We start from the raw sequence: 21002 nt of genomic DNA, 5'->3' as shown, positions 1-21002 counted from the left end.
CACTAGCCTCTCGCCGCTGGTAAGTGCGCCTTGTGTGGTCAACTGGAGTTTGAGTAAGCATAACTTCAACTATTATGCGTCCGTTGACAAGCATCAACTTGGATGGTGTCTACGTTTGATGGTAATAGTCTGAAAATCATTAAGTATACCTTAGATGATTGCACTAAGCTTGTGTCAATACCTGATTGTGAGACCTTGCCTAGTTTGATTCCACTAGATCCATTCATCATTTCCTACATTCCTAGGATTAGAATAGATTTCCTGAACCCTATTCTTTTTCCCCCTTTTTAGTAAGAAGTAAATCCAGAGCCATATTGATAAATCTTAAGTTGCCAGCACACCTATTCCGCATCATTCATGATAATCCAAACATTTGCGTAAGCCCCCAAGTGAAACACAGCAATTCACATCAACCACTGAACTTACCCACTCGTCAAGACCTGACATATAGAAACCTTGGAATCATTTTAGTTGATCTCATTCTTAGCATCTAAGGTGATTTTGTTCAAGAGAGGGTAAATTACCTTGGTACTTTATTCTGAAATGTTTTGTGCATAAAAAACACATCAACAGGAGGCAATCTGGCACTAAAAGGGCAGCAAAGGTTAAACAAATGATCCTAGATGACATTTAGTGGGATCATGTTGAGTATCTCCTCAATTTCATTAAGCCCATCTTAAGCATGAACTATTATACTGACATGGATAGGTCTTGTTTGGGTGAGGTATATAATGGCATCAACTCAATGATTGAGAAGATAAAAGTCATTAGAAATGCAAAATAGAAACTACACAAAAAAAAATTCTCAAACAACTACACAATCATTGAAGGGAGATGAACAAAACAACCACTCCACTACATCTTCTTGCCTTTGCATCAAGTCCCGAGTATTATAGTGTTGAGCTCCTCTCTATGACAACAAGGGTTGCCCCATATAGAGATGTTGAAGTCAGTCAAGGTTACAAGGCAACACTTCACAAACACTTCATTGATTGTGACATGCAAGATGCGGTGACAGTTGAGTTCATAGATTTTGCATGCTCGAGTGACTTTAGTCTTGATGCTCTTCGAGACTAGCATAAGGTCAATGTTCATAATTGGTGGTATTTCCATGGCCAACAATTCACACACAACCTCTTGCAATCAGAATTTTATCGAAAGTTTTATTTTAAAACAAACAATCTTTTATCTTTGAAGTTTTATTTATATTTTGGTTTTATAATTAATTTTTTATTTTAGTTGGATGAACCAAGCTTCATACTTCTTTACCAATTTCCCCGCTTCCTGTGACAGCCTCATGTGGATACCTCCCTATAAGGACTGGACAATGTGCATGGTGAAGGTGTCATTTACTTTCTTGAAATAATTAGTGTTGTACAGGTGCAACTAAGGATAGCACTCATGGACTTTCAACTGTCCTAGACCGCATCCCATGGGGTCATTTTCTCAACAATCTGCTGAATTTGGCCATTCTTGCTACCATATAAACAATGTATGAACTCATGTAGAAGGATTGGGAATGCATAAGATTCTTCAGTTGTTCATCCAAGTTGTTGCTAATTATCCTTGCCCAATCTACCATCTTGATTGCATCCATCACTTCCTCAATGAAGAAAAACATCCATGGCTCAAAGATGAATGCATGTGGACATCCCATGATCCGACTCATCATCAAGACAAGGTCACTGTACTCTTGCTTGAAGTCCATGCTGGTGAGCTACTTGGGCATTTTTGAATGGTGAGGCTTTAGCTTTTGCATCCACTTTTTGTTGATGATTCTAACGCATTCATCCACTCCGGAGTCATAGAGCATGGCCGCCCTTTCCTTTGTCTTGTATACCATAGCTTGACACGTGGGGATTCCAAAGGCCTCAGCAATTGCCTCAACTGTGAGGTTTACTAGGAGTCTACCATCAAGAGCCACAATTGCTCCTCTCAGAGTTGTAGTGTTTTGCACATTTGATGATTAGCACCAAGCACTAGATGACATGAGGGAAACCGGCTGCTGCCACAATTCCACTTCTAGCTATCTTCTTGGCTGCGACTGACAACGGATGTCCATCGTGACCAAATATTATTTTCCTGAATTCTTCCAACTTGAACGTTCCTAAGTTGGTGTCACTGACTTCTCTCCACTTTGGAATGATCTTTGACTCGAGGAGAAATCCTTTCTATTCATTTTTTATCTGTGTCTGCCTGTAAGTGTTAATTTTGTGACTCAAATCAGTAATCAGACTTTCATTATTTAATTATTTGCTAACATTATGTAAACTATAAACAAGTAAATGAAAGAGTGAAAGCAAGTGCATAAGAGACCAACACAAAATAACCTGGGAAAACCTCCAAGGAGGAAAAACCCAGCACTAAAGACCCACAAGTCAGATTATGTATTCAATCTTGAATTGTACCAATACAATACTTAGCTGGTCTCTTTATCCTCTTATCAGATCTGCTCCTTTTGTCATCTCAGATCTGCATTTCTAATTTCACCAACTCTGCTCTTTAATGCACTCTCTAACAGAAATTAGGAACACCAAATGACTTTGACTTCCTTGAATAAATTCACCCAGTTCACTTCTTAATTTCGCACACTTAGTAGCAGAAGAATTTCACTGATTGCATGGAATGAATTGATTGTATGAACTTGGCAAATGATCTTTATTTATATGTGCATCTAACCTTAAGTCGGCCATAATTGAATGTATATGTTTGGCGCCAAAATTGGTTTAGTGTGGCGTGATCAATATAGGGCTGGACCTGTTTAGGGGCACGCTACCCTCTTTAGGTCCAGTCTACACGTTAACCTTAAAGGGGAAGCCCAGCCCAATAGGGGTTCGGATGTTGCCTTTAGGCAATCCGAACCCTATTTCCTAGTTACAAACAATAGTAAGTGCTCGCCACCTTGCTTGAATTCGCCATTTAATTTCTTGCAAAATAAAATAACTAATATTAAATTCATGCTAAGGAAATTAGTCAAATTACATAATCCGTCAAGGGAAGAATTCAACGTTGCATGCTCTAGACTTGAAATGAATAAAAACCTCCAAAGATTAGAATTTCTGAATGAAGAAGATCCATGCCTTAGTCACTTTTCACGCCTTGCTCTTGCTTAAATTCTCCAAAATGCATTGTCAAGAATGAACTCTCATGCCTTGTTTAAATAGAAAATTTGCCCACCAAATTGCCAAGTTGGTACTTGGATAAATTTAGCAACTACATTAAATCTTTCCCAAACTCATTTCATGTTTCCATTGTGAGGGCGAGATGACTTGTCATTCCAGTGGACCCTGCTCGTCATAATTGGCTTCAAAAAAAAGAAATTTTCATTATGTCTTGAGTTACGCCTTATTAATGAAGAATATTCCATTTTGGACGTTCAAATTTGTCTTCCACATGTTTCTTTCTATCTTGGGCACATTCTAGATAGGAAAGAGGATTTTTTGAATGTTCGGCGTCAATTCCATTTTGGTGGAAGATTCTTCTTGCTAGGGTGCATATGAGATGACCTGATGGATTTTTCAATGCCTTAGTAAAATTTCACCATTTCATTTCCTCTTGGATACTTGGGCGCACTTGAGAAGGTAGTGAGGAATTCCACATTTGGTGAAATTTTGTCATTTCCATGACTTCATAAGGTTGGGAGCATATCAAACCTAGAGGAGGATTTTCTTTACATAGCCATTTTTTCACTTTCCAAGACTTTCGGCATGCTTGGGCACCTTCTAGACCTAGAGAAGGATTTTTGCATGCAAGGAACATTCCTCCTTGCCTTGGGATTTGCGCCCAAGGAGGTATCCTTGGTGCATTTGATGAGGCAAGAAGGATTTTTGAAATGAAGAAACAATCTTCCTCTCCTTGGGATTTGCACCCAAGGAGGTTATTTAGGCACACCTGAGCCCCAAAGAGGGATTTTTGAACAAATGGACGATTCCTCCCTGCCTTGGGATTTGCACCCAAGGAGAGATCTCTCGTGCACTGGAGTGGCAGGGAAGGATTCTCCGGCAAGAGGAAAATTCCTCCTCTCCTTGGGATTTGCACCCAAGGAGTCAGTCAAGGTGCATCTGGGGTAGAATTTGCGGAATTGGATTTAAAACTGGATGCTTAGGATCTTTCTACAATCAGCACTTAACCGGTTGCCAAGGATAGACCTTCTAAAAATAGACTTACTAAAAAATTAAAAATATTAAGTTCTTCCAAACACAAAATTAGGGCAAATGGGGAGACAATAAACTTACTAAAAATAGTACGTTTGTCCAAACTCAAAACTAGGCCAATTGGGGCCATAGTAAAACTTACTAAAAATAGTAAGTTCTCAAAAAACGCTCAAATTTCACTAGTAGGCCCTTTAGGATTCTCTTTTCCATACTTAACCAAAATTTCGCTATGCTCAAGGTTACTGACTTCTTTTCCAAGTCTGTAGGATAGAATCCCTAAAATAGACAACACTTGCTTCCAGACTCAACCAAATTTATCAAAACTGAACCAAACTTAGCCAAAATTCATCAAAACACTTGGGGACCTAAGGGAATTGAGGAAATAGCTGCCAGACTACCCAAAAACTCACAACCAAAAGACCAAGTGGACAAAAAAAGTGGGGGTCCCCATATGGAATGGGGTGATGTGTGAATAGATCGCAACAAACCCCATCTACACAACCTATGACTTAATCTCCTCCATCTGTCTTTCTCATCTTGGTGGCACCTAGTGATTTCTTTTATTACCTACCGCCCCATTTCATTATTTGCCTTCACTATAATGCTCTCCATGATTAACCACCATTATTGTCCATTTATATATCAAAATAAGGTTAGCAGGTTCCTCCCATTCAATTTGATTGCAAATGTGTCGCAACCCCAATAATGAATAACCCTTGCCTTTCTTAGACAAGGACATCCCAACCACTTCATTTTTCATGTCAGTGTAAATACAGTCATTATCAAACTAGTTAGCTAATCACATTTCTATATTGACCTATTCACACTTAAATTTACTTGGTCTTTTTCATGTTTTTGTCTCATCTCATAACATTGAAACATGTATCTTCATCATTGAGACACCTATTGCATGCATACTTGCCACTTGCTCACACACTTGTCAAGTCAGCTCACAAGTGTTGCACATTTGGAAGGGTAGTGAGAAATTGTCTCCTACCTTCTCACATTCTCATCCTTGCCTATGTATGCAAGGCTTCTATGTACATTTTACACACTCATTTGTATATGATAGATATCCTATTGTGTTCATCGTTTCACTAGTGGAAGGTTGTTTTCATGCTTTCAGATTCTTGGCTTACTCCAACATTTTGTGCCAAATGTAATCCAGATTGCACCACCTTCATTTTCCCAAGCAAAAAACTCTAAAGAACCACAGAATAGACTATGCTGCCTCCTCCAAATTATCCTCAAATGAAATCTTGTCTGTAAATCATCCATCCAAGTTTACATTGTTTAATGTTGTCACCACATTTCAGAGGAAAACATGTGTGGTTATGTCTTTGTGCACAACAATGAATCCCTCTGACCATCTTCCAATTTATGACGGTCAGTCTATCCAAATGTTGGTCCCCTACTCCTATCACACAATAATTGCACAAACTTTAGTACATTGGCTAGTTGGATGACCACCATGAATTCTGTATCTTGCTATTCAATTTCCTTTCCTTTTAAAGGCACAATGATTCTCATCCAGCATCAGACAATTGAGAGAGTCTATAATGAAAAAATTTGGATTCATCTTCTTTGAGTCATTGCCTTCATCTTTCCTCTACATATAGACTTGCATCTGATACTTGAGTACTTGTGGCCACAAACATAAGCTCGTGTTCCAAAAGACTAGCTATCTGAATTACAAAGAAAAAGGAAAAGATTTCAATTATTCTTCAGTCTTATTAGGTAAAGAGAATCAAACTTGACTGTTCGACTACTTATTGCAGATGGCCAAAATAAAGAATAATTCAGAAAGAAGAATATTTACAGATGGAAAGTTGATTCACTAAAATAGGATAATAATTCAGTAAAACATTGGAAAAAACTGAACAAGCTATACTCTCCATATGGCATATATAACGATTATGGAGAAGTACTCATTTATCATTCACATCAGCTGACAATGTCTTCCACCATAAAGAACATTTTGCTAAACATTAGCCGAAGGTACATCTATATAAAAATGGAACAATAAAGATCGATTATTCCAATCTTGCCAATATTATGCGTAAGGAAAAATTTAAACAAGCTAAAGGAATAAAAGCACCAACCTCCATTTTTTCAAGTAGTTCTCTCAGCTTCTCACGCCTTCGACGCCTGCCATTGTCTTCTCCATCACCCTTTTCTTCTGCAGCCAACTTGTCACTCTCGGCAATAAGTTCAGAATTGCAGTTTTCACAATGAAAACCATCTGAACTCATACTAATCAGTTGAAGTGCATCCAAGGCTGAATACCTACAAACATCAGAAGGGAATATACAAAATAATCATACAAAATTTAGCAAGAAACTTTATAATTACTGAACATTATTATATATATTGGGCTACATTATAATTTCCAGGAAAAGAATTCCATGAAAATGCAGAGTTGTAAGAACACCCTTGTTAACCAATTTGCATGTCATGCACCTGACAAATCACTCACCTTCGATGACAATTAGGACAGACATATTCCTGAAGTGTATTCCTGTCCTCCAGCTCATCTTTCAATCTTTTCTTCATCCGGTGTATTCTGTACCTTACGACATCATATGTCTGAAGCAAAAATGATTAGTTATTTCTACGGGAGAAATTAGATAAGATTATCTAACTATATTAAAACAAAATGTAACTTTATCAAATTATGGGTCCTCAGATAGACTTTGTCAAGATGCGGTGAAGAAAGTTGAGAAGATACAGGCAATGGAGGTCTAACAAACAATTAGAAGACAATCAAGAAAGACAACTTCCACATCCAGTACCTAGAATTAAAGAGCATTCGAGAAAAGGATTCAGAAATTGCTGAAATTCTTCCAAAGGAAGTGGTAATACATTGATATACAGAAAGTAGAGACAATAGAAAGGATATATAATTTGCCAAAACAAGATGCTAAGAGCTTTTTATTTTTGTTTAAGTTTAAAATGCTGAACTTAACAGGAATAAATAAAATAAAAGAATAACTGTTTATCCCGAAAACTTGTGTTCTTTTAAATCCCTAATAAAACAGAGAAAAATTTATTCCAGATGATTATCATTATGTAATAGTATGAAACAATATTTTAGGCAAGCATTCACCTGTGCATAATCCAGACAACAGTAAGAGTGGGTATGAAGCTTCAACTTTTCTTCACCTTCTTTTCCATTTTGTTGACCATCTGCTGTAGCCGCTACAGCAGCATTAAAAACTTTTGCTCCCTTTGCAGTCTGAAATATTATAATCATCAAAATTTATTTTCTTAAACAACTACCTCAAAGCAGATATACAAACTTCAAGGATAAAAGCAAAAAGAACATGTTTTAAATTTTCAAATGCATGTCGCACTTAAAGATCATCATGAAAATACAGTTCAATCATGAAGCTTTGTATTAGAAGTCAGAATAAAGAAAATTATAAATGATTGAACAGAAAAATACAATGGCTCGTAACTAAATAAAGTTAGATCAAAACAATTCTGGACAGAAGGAATTCCATAACTATACACAAAAAGCCTTGTGATGCATGACATTGTTGAAAATTTGAAAGTACTACATATTAGTTTTTCATCCGCCAAATGATATATAGTATATGTAAAATGCTTGCACGTGTTTATAATATTGTATAATAGATGAAAAAACCTCCAAGTAGTCTCGGGACTCGCAAAGCCTCACCTACAAGTACTTGCAGGAATTACTACAACCACTTGCCAACAAAAAATCCAAACAAGTAATTTGCATATGTAAGTCAGGGCTGAATTTTAGAAAAAAAAAAAAAGTAAAAACCACCACAAGCGTTTTCAAAAAAATAAAATGAATCTCAGGAAACTCACTAATGGCAAGGAGCTCATGGATACAACTTCCAAGTGTCACACACTTTACTACTAATTTCCTCACCTTGCATAGTATAGCAACTACATTGGTCAACCTTAAACACACGTTTGTGCGCAAAAGGTGGTTGGATAGCCCTTCCTACAACAAGATTGGAACAAAGAGGGTTGTGAAGACTATTTTTTATTATAAATTTGCCAAAACCTTGGAAAATATCATTAAAATAAGTTTTTGATCAAATTTTCTATTTTTTTTCATAACATTACAAGTAGTTGTTTCTATAAAATTTTCGTATTTTGATTTGCTGATTTTGAATTTTTTAATTGACTATCTGATTAGGATTCCTTTTCATTCACTCTCTTGTTTTAAAAGTCAAACCCATTGGTTAGTCTTGTGAACGTTGGATAGAAATAAAATTCCCATGGGGATGCCATAGATAAGGCCAAATGGGCAATTCAACATTTGTATGGGATGAATAGAACTAGATATAAACCCATATGGTGCACTATTGATTGAACTTCAAACCAACAACTCTACCAACATATTTATGTTGTAGCCTGCTATTTGAACTCAAGTTTTTCTTCTCCCCTTCATTCAAAGCACATGAGGAGGTTATTATTGGCTTCAATACATATGTTGAGATATTAGTCCTTGAGAACCTTTGTGACATCATATACAATGAATCATATATTTATAAGGGGGTTGATGGGAGATTATTTTGCTTGTCTTTATGCATTTGTTGTAGAACCACTCTTCAACCAAGTTTAAAAATTTATATGCTTAATTTTAGTTTACTATTTACTTTAACTTTTAAATTTACTAAAATCCTTACAAAGTTCTAAATGTTGTCCTTGCAGATTTGTGGTGAAAGATTTTGATGTCTCAATGCCTAATTTTCAATAGCTTTTCATTCAAATTTTATCCCAGCCCTGTAGCACTTTTGGTTGTGAGCACAACTGGAGCATTTTTAGGCCAGTCAAACAAAAAAGCACAATACGTTGACTCAAGCAAAATTCACTTATAGATAGTAAATAACCCAAATAAAATCCTGAATGTGGAATATCAGCCATAGAAGATTTGACAAGAAGTTTCCAGCAATTGTTTTCATGTTCATTTTGCTGTCCTGGTTTGTGTTTTGTTTCAGAAAAACAGATAATTACGAAAAAGTCAAAAAATTGACAAAATTCCTGGTTGGGGACATTAAAAAAGATATAATTTGCACCACAGTTAACAAATTTCTAAGAGTAATCTAAGGCAGAAAACAGATTCCAAGAAAGCTGTCTTGACATAAGCTATGGTGAAAAAAATGGATAAACGACATTGTTAATGTTGTAGATTCAGTAGACGTCATTACCTGCGATGGTTGTGAATTTTTCAGTTCACCTATATTGTTCGACTGTTGAGTTCTGCATTTCTTTCTCTCCTCAAGCTAGCTGGAGCGTATCAGTTTCTTGATAACCATCTGTTTTCTCTTCATATTCCTTGCGCCTTCATGGAGTATGTCATGCATGATGGCTGTGTCTCCTCTACTTATCGTTTTTTATCCTAGGAGAGGTGCGGTCGGTTCTTTGTCTATTTAGCTACCTTTATTGGTGGTTTATGGAACAGCTGTATCGTAACGGACACCTTGTGTATTGCGGATGTTATTGTTGGCTTTTCATTTGCTTCCGTTTTCGGCCTTTCACCTTCTTCTGACTTAGAGTTGATTCGAGTCTTATCTATAAAGGTGTGTTGCTGTTGTGCTTCGTGAGTGTGTGAAAAAGTTCAAGAAAGAGTTTATATTATTTTATGTGATCTTCGGTGCATCATTCAGAGTTAGCATCTTCTTCTGCTTATATATTTTCTCTATTGTCTTATGTGTAATCGAGGGGATAATTACTATATGTCCCGGTAAGCTTCGTGCTGCCTGTTTTTTAGAAGCCTTCAGTTTCAGGTGTTATCGGCTTAATCCTTTGATTGATAAGTGTTTTCAATTGTGTTTAAATTATTCAGCTTGAGAGCTTTGTATTCAGTTTGCGACATTAATAAAGATTGATTTTTGGTGTGGCTGGGTTTTTCACCCTCAGATGGAAGGTTTTCCCAAGATAAATACCTGTGTATCTTGTTCTTGTGAAATTTTATTGTTTCAGATTTTTGTGTCTTATGTTTCTGGTTCTAACGTTAACATGGTATCAGAGCAAGTCTAAGGTTGTCTCCCTCATAGGAGGCCTCGGGATTCTGGGAGGGTTGCTTGTTCATTGTTTGGTGTTATTTAAACTATGTTTTTCTGAAAACTACGCCAATCTCTAAGATGTGAATTCATTTCTTCCTATTTCAGATTTCTTAAGCGGCCCTGCAAAAACTCGACGGGATCTCTGCAATGCAACTGATCTGTGGGTATCACATCGTGTGAAGTCCACTTTATTGTTTTTGGAAGGACAAGATCACGGCTTCTCTATGTCGTTGCTCATTTGCATCCTATCAGCTTGTATTTGCTATGATCATTTATCACATTGTTGTCATTGCTATAATCTACAATCTCTATTTTGTTCAAAGGAGAGAACACTCAGTATGTGGTGTATTTGAGCAGACCTTAATGCATACCAAAAGATTCCTGATATAAAGAACAGTGCTCGAGGAGTCTTATGAGAAGATAAGATTCAGCTACAAGACTAACACAATGGGAACCGGCAATAAAGAGGTGGAGGCTACACATGTTGACAGCTACTCCGTGATGAGAGCTTGTGTTTATTTCACACATGGGAATAGCCATGGTGAACATCATGTTGAGTGAATCCATGATGCTATCATGTTGAGAGAATCCGTGATAAAGTTTTGCTTTTTACACATATGGGTGTAGCCATTGTGTTTGTCATGTTGAGAGACTCCGTGACTTGAAAATTTGTAAATGACATCTCCTTTGCTAAGAGGGAGTGTTAATGTTGTAGCTTTAGTAGACGTCATTACCTGCGATGGTTGTGAATTTTTCAGTTCACCTATATTGTTCGACTGTTGAGTTCTGCATTTCTTTCTCTCCTCAAGCTAGCTGGAGCGTATCAGTTTTCTTGATAACCGTCTGTTTTCTCTGCATATTCCTTGCGCCTTCATGGAGTATGTCGTGTGTGATGGCTGTGTCTCCTCTACTTATCGTATTTTAATCCTACAAGAAGCGCGGTTGGTTCTTTGTCTATTTGACTCCCTTCGTCGGTGGTTTATGGAACAGCTGTATCGTAACTGACACCTTGTGTATTGCGGATGTTATTGTTGGCTTTTCGTCTGCTTCCATTTTTGTCCTTTCACCTTCTTTCAACTTAGAGTTGTTTCGAATCTTATCTATAAAGGCATGTTGCTGTTGTGCTTCGTGAGTGTGTGAAAAAGTTCAAGAAAGTATTTATATTATTTTATGTGATCTTCGGTGCATCATTCAGAGTCAGCATCTTCTTCTGCTTATATATTTTCTCTGTTGTTTTATGTGTAATCGAGGGGATAATTACCATATGTCCCAGTAAGCTTTGTGCTGACTGTTTTGTAGAAGCCTTCAGTTTAAGGTGTTATCAGCTTCATCCTCTGATTGATAAGTGTTTTCAATTGTGTTTAAATTATTCAGCTTGAGAGCTTTGTATTCAGTTTGCGACATTAATAAAGATTGATTTTTGGTGTGGCTGGGTTTTTCACCCTCAGGTGGAGGGTTTTCCCAGGATACATACTTGTGTATCTTGCTCTTGTGAAATTTTATTGTTTCAGATTTCTGTGTCTTATGTTTCTGGTTCTAACATTAACAGACATTACTCCTTGAAACTAACAAGTAAATTCCCTTTTAATGGGCAATACACAGGTAGGCTCTTAACAACATATTTCACCGGAGAAATTAAAATCAATTAGTAAATATTCTTAAGAACAAATACAATACACATCTGCTAACCAGTCTATATCCTTGTAAACTATATAAATAGCCTATTGCTAGAACTACAAAAGAAGCTCTCTTCTCAGAATTCCTTTATAGTGTAACCAAACATAGTCCCCTCAAATCACTCATCAGCTACTGAAATTAGGACATGACATGTAGCCCCTTTGTCAAACTATTTGAAAAAAAAAAATTGGCAGGTATTTGACAAAGGAGCTACATATTAGCAAAAAAAAACACTGGCATGTAGCCTATGCCAAGGGGTCATGCACATATTAGCAGGTTTACCTCTACCACTAGAAATTCATGGTTTTGGACTAGCTTGGATAACTCAATCTCAAATATTCTCCTATGAACATTATCAAATGATATGGTCATGTCACAAAGGTGGATGATAATGTTGTCGGATCCTCATCTACTCCTAACTTTACTAAAAAGTTAAAAACAAGTGAGTGTTAATTTCCATCACCAATATTTAGCTTTGATCATTAACATCCCCTTAATTTCTTCGAGGGGTATCGTCATTGCATGGTTATTTGTAAACAAATCACAATGTTAGAATTTATCTACTTTTGAGTTTACCATCTGGTTAATGTTTTTTTTGTTTCAGATCTTTAATCACCTTTTCAGCACCTTCTTTCCTTTTTTCCATGGTATTTTTCTATTGTAACTAGATGTTCTTTCTCTTACAATTGACCTACATCGTTGTCTTGTGGACATTAATGTAGTTCTTATTTTCTCTCTTTCATTCTTTCTTTTGTAACTAGATTTAAGAGATTTGATTACTAGCATGTTTATCCATTCTAAGAGTTTAGGTGTTGCTCAAATAGATAAAGTCGGGTCTAGTGGATAATTCCTAGTGGATAGTGATGAATAGGTTTTGTTGTTGGTTGAAGGTTTGACTAGTTTTAGGTCTATTAAGGGTTCTCAGATCACTTCTTTGGAGGAGGATCTTTGGGCTCTACAATTCGAATGCAAGTACCAACAATAAGTTTGGTCTTATTTTTACCCCTCTTTATTGATGGTGAAGGTAATTGCTTTGTCCTTTTGCACATGTTGACATGCACTCTACTACCTATTTCTCTTGTAGTAGCACTTGGTTGTTCTATGGTGTTTTGTTCCTCGTGGCATTTGTTTATTTGTCTCTTGGTTCTAGCTCTAGCTAGGCAACAATGATTGTGGTTGTGTTTCTTTCACATGGCTCTTAGGTGTCATTTAAAGCCTTCTTGCGATCCTTTCTTGTATACTATCTTTCATTGCCCTAATACCACAATCTTAAAACATTGAAGCTAGTCCTTGGACATGATGGTATAGCTACCAATAAGTTTCATTCCAAGGCAAGACTTTTGGTGGAGTTCAAATCAAGGTTAGAGAAAGCAGTGGATTCTGAAGATTTACGAGATTCAATTTCTAGTGTGCTATTTGCATTCTAAGGATTTAGGCTCTGCTTAGATAGCTAGAGTTGGGTCTAGTGGAGAATTTCTTGTAGATAGTGATGAGAAGGTTCCATTATTGGTTGAAGGTTTGACTAGTTTTGGATCCATTATAGATCCTCACGCCCCTTCTTTGGAGAGAGATGATTGGGCTCTGCTGTCTGAAATGCACGTGTCAACCACAATCTCCAGGTTCTTTCCTCTTTTTGTTTTGATCTCCACATAGTTATGAAAACAGTGTTGGTGTCTCATAAAGATGGTACATTGTGAATAGCAATTGCATTCATGCCCCTCTCTCTTGCTGGATATCTGTTGGTTCATGTAGGAAGAGGTGGGTAGTCATCCACAAGGTTTGCTTTGACTCATTGGCTAACATTGATGGTAGTGTTAATCCTCCTATGACACAAGTGGTGGTGGATGTGAAGCAATGAAATGTGATGTCAGGTGTTCCGGAAGCATCAGAGAATGGTGTTGGTGAGGTGGGTGGCTAGAGGGTGTAAAACAACTAGTATCTCTGTTTTGTTTCTTGATTTTGTCGGTTGTAGTCTTTGCTATGCTAGTTGAATATGCATGTAGAATTTTTGTATACTTCTGTTAAGTTGTTTTGGCCTCTCATGGCTTTATGTATTTATGGTAGACTCTCTGGTGTGGTCTTGTGTTAGCATTTTTTTATATTATAAGGGTGAGGGCCCCTACAGATCCCTCTGTATATATGGAGGACTTGCATAACCAGAAAACACAATTCTCTGTTACTATCAAAGGACTGATTGGTTCAATTAAATCTGGCAATAAAAAAGTAAAACCCCCGATGGTTGCAGAGAAATTGCAGAGGAACCAATTGAGATATCCATGTGCAGAACTTGAATCATGTGAACCAATTACTCTCCCCAAAGTAAGTAGAAAGCAACAATTTTATTTTTGCAGCCCATATCTTACAGAATTTACAAGAAATACATCTGACAGTATTAAGCTCATTTATTAGTTTGCAAGGCAAATTAACAGTTATGGGGTATTAATCAAAGCCTGCAATTACATTCAAAAACTGCAGAACAAAATGTACTAATTGAAGCAAGAAAGAAACAATTTCTGTTCAAAACAAGGATGTCACAAGGACGCTGAAGACTGCAGGCCAGTGCCCCAGGTCCCCTGACTGGAAATGTCCCAGGAAATTTCCCCCACCTTGAGAAACATGCTAAGGGTGTACCATTTTTTTTCAGGAAATAAGGGGCAAGAAGAATCTGTCCCCATGCCCCATAGAACACCAATTAAAAGAAAAAAACTAAGAAATCAAGCAGAAAATATGACAAAAAAAAAATGAAATAGAGCATGTTCATGTAGTATTTTTATTAAAATATCATATAAAAGTCTACAAACTGAAAGTATAAAACACTCTTAAGTAAGACAGGACCTCACGACGATGATCCCTGGTAATTAGCCTCTCTTCTTCAAAAAATCGTAAAGTACGTCTAAGTTGTTTTGAATGTAGCTTTAGATCCTTAGCCAAATCATCCTCCTTAACCCATTGCCGCCTACCATACAATGAGGATACAAAACCCAAGCATCAGTATAAGCATCTTTTTAATACATTAAGATGGTTAAATTCTACATTTCAAAACGTACTGAACAATTGGAAAAAATAACATAAACTGCAATCTAACTTTTTCCAACTGAAAATCAATGCAAACATACAGATTTAACAGTAAAAGGTAAAGGTCACCACCAAACCAGACACCAATTTTTGCATGAGACCCCCTTATGCATCCATTCTACTTGGGGATTGCTTGTGTTTATACAACACTTCCTCCCTACAAATTCAAACATGTAATCTTTCCAGAGTATACATGCCTTCACTATCAAGCCAAGTCAGGCTGTGCGTCAATGGATGGATGGAAGATATATCTATTCATTCACACACACACACACACACACACACACACACACACACACACACACATACATATACATATTCATATACATATACATATGCACATACACATACATATGTATATATATATGTATATGTATGTGTGAATGAATATACACACCCACACACAGATATATAGTTATGCATATGTGTGTGTGTGTGTGTGTATATGTATATGTATATGTGTGTTGGTACACACATGCATGCAAACTATTAAAGCTATTCTTCACAAATGCATCAACCAAAAAGGGTGCCTCACCTTTAAGTGCTTCAACATCAATCCATACATAGCTACATAAATTCAACTATGGATATTACAATAAGAACATGTAAAGGAACAGACGAATTTATCATTGCCATTAGAAACCTAGCATCAATTTGAAAAGGCAATTAACAGCATTAATACTGAAAAATATGACTAAGTAAATTTGTAATATCCATCTTCCTTCTGTAGTTAATTAGATAAACATTGCTCAATTACCAATTTGGCAAAAGAGTCTGCTTCAAAACAGTAAAAATATTGAGGCCAAATTTTAAGACTTTCATAAATCTAGGAGCTTTTCTGAATTTTATATTTGTCAAATTTGAAGCTGAACTAAAATCAGACAACCTAGGTTTATTAGAGCCATGCCTATTTTCTGGCTTAGGATTAGTCTAATGTTTCTAATTGCCTTTTCATGGATTCAGTTCTAGAGATAGACCGTATTTCTTATGATAGTTACAAGCTCTGTCCCTCAATATCATTTAAATTTCATGCTTATCAAAAAATAAGAAATTTTCATTTCATGTGTTGTCAATCAACATCCCCCAGGAAACCTTGACAATATGTAAACCACTCAAGTTACTTTGTTTCAAAATCAATAGCATATTCATAATTTCCTTCTCAATGTTAGCAGAGTCCCTGGTACATAGACCCCCACTGAATTTTTGGATTCTTTATAAACAAGCTCAAAAATGTGAATCCAATCCCCAGTACAACACATTATAACTTAAAATAAAATCTGAGTCTTCACTAAAAGAAAACTTGGAAACAATTTGCCATGAATCCATTCAAACTAGTAACAAAGAATAGCTTTCCTACTAAACAGAATTTGGTGCTGCAATGGATTTTAGTTTAATACAGTACAACCATTCTTCCAAAAGGAGAAGAATACATCTATAGACTGAATAAGGCTTTCCCACAGAAATTAAGATATCAATTTCAATATTCAGACAATTAAGATAAAGAGTATTTATCCACAAATGAACCAAGATAAATGCAAAAAACCAACACAATTCGCCAAAGGAAGATTACATGTCAAGCAGCCTTCACAGCATGAATCCATATACATACTAGAGAATACAATTCTGAAGCATGGTTCATCCTTTGCCAACACATCAAATTCAAGGCAGCATGAATCTATCTGGATACTAGAGGATACAATTCACTAGTATAAATCATCCTTTGCCAGTACATCAAATTCATAGTGGCATGAAGAGTTGTCTTTTACAACATATGATTGAACTGTACAACTGCCAACATTTTTTCCGGGCTTCCAAATTTCATATTTATTATTTAAATTTTTCAAATAGGACCATATTGCATAGAAAAAAATTGTTTCTAATAATCTGGAGGACATGACTCAATGGTAAAGGGGAAGTGTTAGCATGACAAAAGATCCAGGTTTAAATCTCACCCTGGGAACCACGGAGCTTGCTCCCCACATTATCACAACCCAAATAAAGTGGGCAAGTAATAACATCCCTGAGGACAGGGACTCATTTGCATCCAAAGATTGAGGGATCCACTGTAAATCCCCATAGAACAAATAAAACAAAATGGTTTCTAATTGTGAATTTACGTGTTCCTTGAAGAATCAGAAAAGATAAAATAATCAGTCGATGTCACCAATATTGTAAACAGAAAATGACCCTAAGGATCCCAAAAAGACAAATCACGAAAACAATTTTATAAAAGCAAACAATTAGACGATGTTTTGAAAAAATGCAATCTTGAAAGCTTATTTTACAAAAAATGGATCACTATATCATGAATCAATAGAACAGTACATGATTAATCAGGGATTTTAGTAACATTGCTAGTCAAAGAATATTTGACCTAGTTAAAGCATCAAGGACCACAACTGCCATTCCCCTGTTATCACTTCTTCCAGATTTTGGTTGATTCTCCGTTCTTGTAGGGATATCATCATAAAAAGCCCTTGCCACAAGTTTCACCAACCTGCTAAATAAGAACATTTAATGAATAAGGAAAAAGATATCAAGATCTACAACCGGGGCTGATCAGCCTCAAAAACCTATAAACTAAGCAAGCAAACATTTTCTTAAAAGTTTTGCTGGATAATTAAGCATGATTACTAAAATTCCTCATAGAGCCTGAATGAGAAGGTTATATGAGAAAGCATTAAACATACCGCTTGAAGGGTTCTGCACTCATGATGTTCAAATGACTAAAATGCTGGACTCCGTCAACCTTAATAACCTCAAGTCCTTGCGTATTATGTATTCTGCAGAGTAAGTACAACTTAAGTATTTGACAACACACCATGCACATTGACTGGTACAAAAGAGTTGAAGTTAAGTGAAACTTGATTAAGTGGATTTCTTAAACTAGCACACATAGATAGTCAGCATCCACTTAAAAAGAAGCTCATTTCAAAGGAAAAATAAATGACAGCTTTAGCATAAACCCATACTTTTATGAAAGACAAGAACCTAAAGGTTTCATGAAAATCAATCACTTAAGATAACATACCGACCAGATAATTTGCAGTCATCTAAAAAAGGAATAAGAAAAAGGGTACCTGACTGAACCATTAGGTCAGTTCAGGCAATGTGTTGAATTTTTTTGTTCTGCAGTCCACTATAAAAAGCAAAATATGAATTAAAAGTATGTCTGACTATATATGCAAAAAGATTACAGAAGATCATTTCATCCAGCAAATTGATGTGGAAATATACTCTTGGTATGTATCTCTATATGTACAAGAGTAAAAAACAATGTTCAAAGAAAAGATCATACATTATAAACCAAAGTTCATTCACCATCTTAATCAGTGTGTCCATATATTAAAAATTTATTTTAATGCCTGTTTACAATTATTGTAATAAAATGATCACTGGTCCAAAGGTGGCAACAGCCAACAACTATAAAATTGATTATTAATGTTAGATGTGGGGCCCACTACAATGAATATTACAAACATATATATAATACCCAGAAATTGGAGCCCTGGGACCTTATCAGCCAATTATGGCAATCAGGAACAGAGTGAGTCCATTTTAACCTGTACATTGTGTAACAGTGCCAAGCCACGCCCCGTATGTAAACCAGGACTTGAATACAGAACTAGGGGAAGCATAATGTTCTATTGCTACCTGCTCCACCTCTCAAGCTAAACAATGGGGGCCTTACAATAATGATATTTTACAAATATAAAATCATTTTTTTATGCGACTTCCCCACAATTGTATTTTAATCATGCCAAATCTATTTCAAGTATCTACATCTTCACCATGTGAGAGAAATAGGATTAAATATTCCTCAAATTCATCAAGCAGAAGTATCTGAATGCGTTGTTGTCTCTGAAAATCCCAGTAGGAAATGCTGGCCTATACTGATTTGTAATACAATTGTCGAAGTAAAACTTCCTTTGTAAATATCATGCAAGAATTTATTGAGCATGCTATATGACTTGATCCATAGACCCCTTGACCATCGCCAACTAACAATTCTTGATCAGCTTCCTTCTACCAACATTAAATGAGCCATCAGACCACAGGAAGGAATTCTAATTTATATTACAAATCATCTAGACTCCAACGTAACTGGACTCCAGCACAGCAATTCTCTCAGATACAGGGTGAACTTTTATAACACCACCACAACAATCTGAAAATTAACATGGATGAAAGGCACAAATGCTCACATTTTCTGGATTCAGGGCTGGAAAAGGGTCATGCAAGAGATTGAAACAATCACAGCCACTTACATAAATTTGATTCTACCTGATCATCAACAAAGCATTTTACCCCCTGCTTTAGGGATGAGAATCCAATCGATGTAAATTCTTCAGATGAAGAAGATGTTGCAGCAGATAATGAAGGACATGGAAATGCAGGAAATTGATTTACAGAGATGTTTATCTTCAGGCACATTTTTGAGCATTGCATTCCTACCATAATGATGGCAGAGCTCTGTTAGAAAAAGTCAAACTGAATTTTACAGGTATTGCTCATGTGTCAATAGAGTTTGATAGGATCAATAAAGAACTGTAGCGCTGTCCATCAGTTCCAGTTCACTGTCAAGTTCTACTAGTTTGCTGTCAAACTATGTCCAGATTTGTCGGAGGGTTGTTGGGTAGGCTGTTGAATCACATTGCGTTATAAATATGTATTGTTGTTTATACTTGATGAATAAGAAATCAACAGATTGTTCTGCTGTTCTATCTCTATTACTTCTGGTGTACTGATTTTCTATTTTGGTATCAGAGCTTGTGTGGACCTGTTGGTGTATGTTTTATCATTCACTGAACATTAGAATAAAATATCCAAGGATACTCTATCCTCTCCTGAACAAAATCACTACTTGTGCCAAGATTGCAAAAAAAGCCACAAGGCGAATCCAAGGTCTATATGTGGGAACAAGTGACTTTATGTTGGATAGCTTCCTTGGTTATGTATGCTGAAATACAAGGGGGACTTACGCTTGGCTTGTTCAATTCACAATGAAGGTCTAGTCAATGAAGCTCTATCAATTGGGTCTTGGATCATGGACTTCAAGAAAACTGAAAAAGAGATGAAGGTTTAGAAGTTCTAATCTACTCCTAAGAATTCAAGAGACGGTGTTGACTAGGTGAAATCAATAACAACACTTTGCTTCGCCACACTAGGACAACCACACAAAGTTGGTGCAATCTTCAAGATGGTGTGCTTATGATTTTCACGTCATGAATAATTACCATCAAATCGAACAATATTCATCCAAACAGAAGTTAAGCATCCACAAAGTAGGCGCAGACTAACTTTACACAATGAACAAAAATCGTTTGTTCATCAAAAGTATGAGCAGAAAACTCACCATAAATCAATACTTATCAAATCTTGCATTCATCTAACATACATGAAATAAAATCTAAACTATGATGAGTGATAAGAACCATGCAAACTCCAAAATAAGAGAAGTAATCACCATCAATTCGAACAATGCATTACTTATTACTTTGGCAGTCATAAACAACAATTTGCTTATCTTAACATGTTTTGCAACATGCTCCCATGATTTACAAATGAGGGACGAGCTCAATTTATAGGCTCCTCAATTACAATTCAATGGCCAAGATTGATTTCGAATCAATGGCCGAGATTACAAAATAAAACCCTAATTAGGGTTTGTTACAACTAACTACCCCTCGACCAATGAGAAAATTACATTTGGGGACACTTGTCTTTCTACTAAATATAAACCAATAATAAAAATAGAAGGTTGTTGCATTATGAAGTGTGCCTTCTAGAAGCTTCCGTGGATAAGTCAAGTTCATTGAACTTGGACATGCTAACTTGGAACAATCTAATTGGTTGGAAGATGACGAGGTGCCACCTCAGCGTGTTGGATGCCCTCTTGGTTGAACTGGAAATGATGTTATTCCTTTGAATTTCCTCTCTGAATTCTCCAAGTTGTGTCAAGAAATTGTCCGAGTATAAAAATTCGCTTGGATTACTCTTCTTGTCACCATCTGATTTTGATTGTGAACTTGTCTTTAATTCTTCACGA

The 21002-nt window shown here is 36.3% G+C and overlaps 1 protein-coding gene across 3 annotated transcripts in view; it reads right to left on the bottom strand.

Annotated features, from left to right (window-relative positions):
• Nucleotides 1–21002, bottom strand: part of LOC131037240 (uncharacterized) — a 106809-nt gene that overhangs the window by 74355 nt on the left and 11452 nt on the right. Inside the window, exons 2-8 of one of the 3 annotated variants that reach the window (XM_057969311.2) lie at nt 18034–18092; nt 17644–17736; nt 17328–17450; nt 14714–14834; nt 7261–7389; nt 6631–6740; nt 6257–6440 (exon numbers count right to left, since the gene is read on the bottom strand). In XM_057969311.2, coding sequence (XP_057825294.2) covers nt 6257–6440; nt 6631–6740; nt 7261–7389; nt 14714–14834; nt 17328–17450; nt 17644–17666 — 690 coding nt within the window. In that variant the 5' untranslated portion in view covers nt 17667–17736; nt 18034–18092. Of the gene's footprint in view, nt 1–6256; nt 6441–6630; nt 6741–7260; nt 7390–14713; nt 14835–17278; nt 17451–17643; nt 17737–18033; nt 18093–21002 lie in introns of those variants that run through there. The other 2 variants (XM_057969310.2, XM_057969312.2) reach the window with 2 other exon arrangements.

Source organism: Cryptomeria japonica, chromosome 5 (genome assembly GCF_030272615.1).
Source record: "Cryptomeria japonica chromosome 5, Sugi_1.0, whole genome shotgun sequence".
Classification (NCBI taxonomy): Eukaryota; Viridiplantae; Streptophyta; class Pinopsida; order Cupressales; family Cupressaceae; genus Cryptomeria; species Cryptomeria japonica.
Note: the sequence above shows the minus strand (reverse complement) of the source record. Positions and strands in the feature narration are given on the sequence as shown.